The sequence below is a fragment of the Triticum urartu genome, chromosome 2A (assembly GCF_056163025.1).
Source record: "Triticum urartu cultivar PI428250 chromosome 2A, HENAU_Tu73, whole genome shotgun sequence".
Classification (NCBI taxonomy): Eukaryota; Viridiplantae; Streptophyta; class Magnoliopsida; order Poales; family Poaceae; genus Triticum; species Triticum urartu.
Window position 1 is genome coordinate 54,445,880 of NC_141874.1, and position 3,115 is coordinate 54,448,994.

At 56.7% G+C, this 3,115-nt stretch overlaps 1 protein-coding gene across 1 annotated transcript; it reads right to left on the reverse strand.

Moving 5' to 3' along the window:
- Nucleotides 1-253: 253 nt before the first annotated feature.
- LOC125535508 (methyltransferase) lies at nucleotides 254-2,333 on the reverse strand. Its single transcript, XM_048698574.2, has one exon. The coding sequence runs from the start codon at nucleotides 2,016-2,018 to the stop codon at nucleotides 543-545; it is 1,476 nt and encodes a 491-aa protein (XP_048554531.2). The 5' UTR covers nucleotides 2,019-2,333; the 3' UTR covers nucleotides 254-542.
- Nucleotides 2,334-3,115: the final 782 nt, after the last annotated feature.

Here is a 3,115-nt window from a genome sequence, read left to right on the forward strand (position 1 = left end):
TAGATATGCTTGGCTTGGAGAACAGAGCAACAGGACTGAAAACAGAAATTCAGGATCGACAACCCGGTTTTCAGTTTTGTTCCCCCATTCAGCATGCAGTAACTGGCAGACCTTAAAATTTCTGAAACAATTTGATTGCTACAGCAAAACAAATGTGATGAACAAAGTGCAGTAATACAAACAGAGCTGCAAGAACCACCTAACAAAATAACACAGGGGAAGTGAACATAGTTTCGGCAATTCACCAATCGAATGAATCTAAATTGATTTAATTCCTTTGCTCAATAACAGTAACAATAGCAATCCGCAGAATTTTACTGGGAATGCAGTTAAACGCTACCTTTCTTTTCCTCAAATCTTCTTTTAACTACAAGGTCTAACTAACTAACCAACAGAGAATGGACCAAATCCCTTAATCTCTATCTATCTTCACAATGAAACTAATATACTTTGGAAATCAAACATGTACTGGAAGTATGAAACCCTTTTGTCCTCTGTAGTCGAACCCTATCTGCAGCAACTCTGAATGTGTATGGCAGCAATCAAAACCACTGATGCACAAGAACGCCGCTCTCCCGGAGCGAGCTGAAGAGCTCCAGGCACTCCTCGTATGTGTTCTGATACTTGGGCGACCGCTCGCCAGGGCAGCACCTTTGCCACCGGTTGTAATGGCACTCGAGGAACACCTCGTCGACCAAGCAGATCGCGCCCGTGTCGAAGAGCCTCGGGATCAAGTCAAACTCAGTCCCCTCCACATCCATCTTCATCACCACGTAGTCCTGCTCCGATACCGTCTGCTTCAGCCACTCGGCGAAATCAAATGCCTGCACGCTGCGCACCTTGCCGGACATCTTCTTGCCGGCCGTGGGGCGGATGCGCCCCATGCCACGGCCACTGGCCTTAGCCTCATCCTCCTTCCCAGGGTCGCCATTGATCTCGAAGCTGAGCGTGTCATTCTTGACCCAGGCGGCATAGGGAAGCAATGTGACCCCCTTCCTTGTGGCGTAATCAGGGTGGAACGTCGGGTCGGCCTCGATGGCGAACACCTCGAAGGTGTGGTTCTGCTTGGGGTACTGCTTCCGGAACCAGCTGCCGATGCTGGATCCGTAGCTGCGCGAGCCGAGATCAACGTACACGTACCGGCGCTTGAAGCTGATGTCGGCGAGCTCTGGAAGGTACTTGATGTTCTGGATGTTTCGCTTCAGCGTCAGCCATGGCTTGAGAGGCTCTTCCAGGATCAGCGGCTCCGCGTGCGACAGGAGCTCCATCTTGTGATCCCCAATTGTGCAGTTGTTGGCTGAATTTTCAGTGGAGGTGGACGCCGTAGTAGGCTGAAGCTTCTGGAAGACCAGTTCACGGAGGGTGGACGCGTCGGGGCAGTTGATCTCGCGGGATCGGGCCAGCCGCAGCGACGGGAAGAGCGCCTGAAGCGAGCGGAGGCTGTAGGCGTCGGCGGCGCTGGAGGTGAGCACGACGAGGTGGCCCTCCGGCCTCAAGATCCGCGCGGCCTCGCCGGCGAGGTCGGCCGGGCGCTTGGACGAGTCGAGGGCGCGGCCTGCGAAGACGAAGTCGACGGAGGAGGGCTCGAACGGCAGGCGGCGGTCGTCCCCGGCGACGGCGAGCGGCGGGGAGCGCCTCCTGGCGACGGCGACGGCCCCGGCCACGCCGAGCTCCCGCAGCGCGAGCGCCTGCTGGGCCCCGCCGAGGCACACGGCGCGGGAGGACGGCGCGAGGAGGCCGTCGGCGAGGTGCCGCCCGAGGACCTCGGCGTGGAACTCCACCGCCTGGCGCCACCCGTGGCTGCGCCACGCCTCCGGCGACCCGGCGGCCGCCGCGGCCTGCGCGTGGGTCCTCCTCCCGACCGCCGCGGTGGACGGCACGGCCGGGTCGGGCGCCCACCCGCCGCCCACGGTCACGAACGCCCCGTACAGCAGGCGCAGCGCGAGCGCGGCGACGCCGAGGAGCAGCGCGCGCGTCAGGAGCCCCTTCCCGTGCCACTTCTTCGCCGCCGGCTCCATGCGGACCTGAGCCACGTCGCGCTCACGAGTTTAGCGGCGGGGTCGGTCGGCCAGTCTGAGTCTGACGGCCTCGCGGGGAAGAATCAGTCCGGCGTGCGTGCGCGTGGGGGCTAACGGGCGCAGAAGCGGGCGGAGGTGTGGTTGGCGCCGAGGAGGGGGAGGCCGGGGGGCGTGGGCTGGGAGAAGCGGGGCGCGGGGGGCGGGTAATTGGGGACGGTGGGGGGCTCCATGGTTGGTTATTCGTGGTGCGCGGCCGCCGCTCCCATCGGAAATTCGGGGGCGAGCGGCGTCGGCGAAGGTGGGAGGAGGAAGGTATAGGAGTTGGATTGGGCGTGTCGCTTTTCTCGGCGGGTATGGTGGGCCCCGATTTGCGCCGCGGAGTTAGGGGGGCCGGGGTTGCCCGGAATTACGGTTGTGCCATTGTGTCACGAGGAGGACGAGCGGCGCTCGACCGGTCTCTCTCGGTGCTTCCAAAAATAAAATAAAGTGGAGTCGGTGGAAAATAAAGGTCCTCCAAAAGAAGTACTACTCCGTAGAAAATAAATGTGGGGTGAGCTTATGTGTATCTTTCTCATTTACTCATTTGTACTACTACTAGCAATGATCTGGTCCTTCACAAATTAAGTGCAAACAATTGCTAAGGTCATAAATAAATAAAAAGAACCAGCAAAAAACAATGAATACATCCCCGCAGAAAAAATGAATACTAATGTAAAAAAATGAACTAAAGGGCATGCTCTTCCATTTGTACTGTCACAAATAATAGGAGTACATTCTTACATCATACCAGAATTACGATAAGAAAAAAGAAATAGAAAATGACTAAGACCACCGAAAGCCAAGGGAGCAAACATTAAGACCGATATGACAAACCAACCTGTAGATACATGGTTAGAAGGACAGTGGTATCTCAACCTAATGGCGGCGCTGGGAGTATTCCTGGAACTTCCTTGGAATACCCAAGAATTTCACATCAAGAAAACTTACTACATATCATATGTATACGCTATACGGTGGAATCTGGAAATATGCCACGGCAGCTAGTACGCACATGACTAGACTCGGTGTCTGGTTACGCGCGCGAGTAGCAGCTCCAG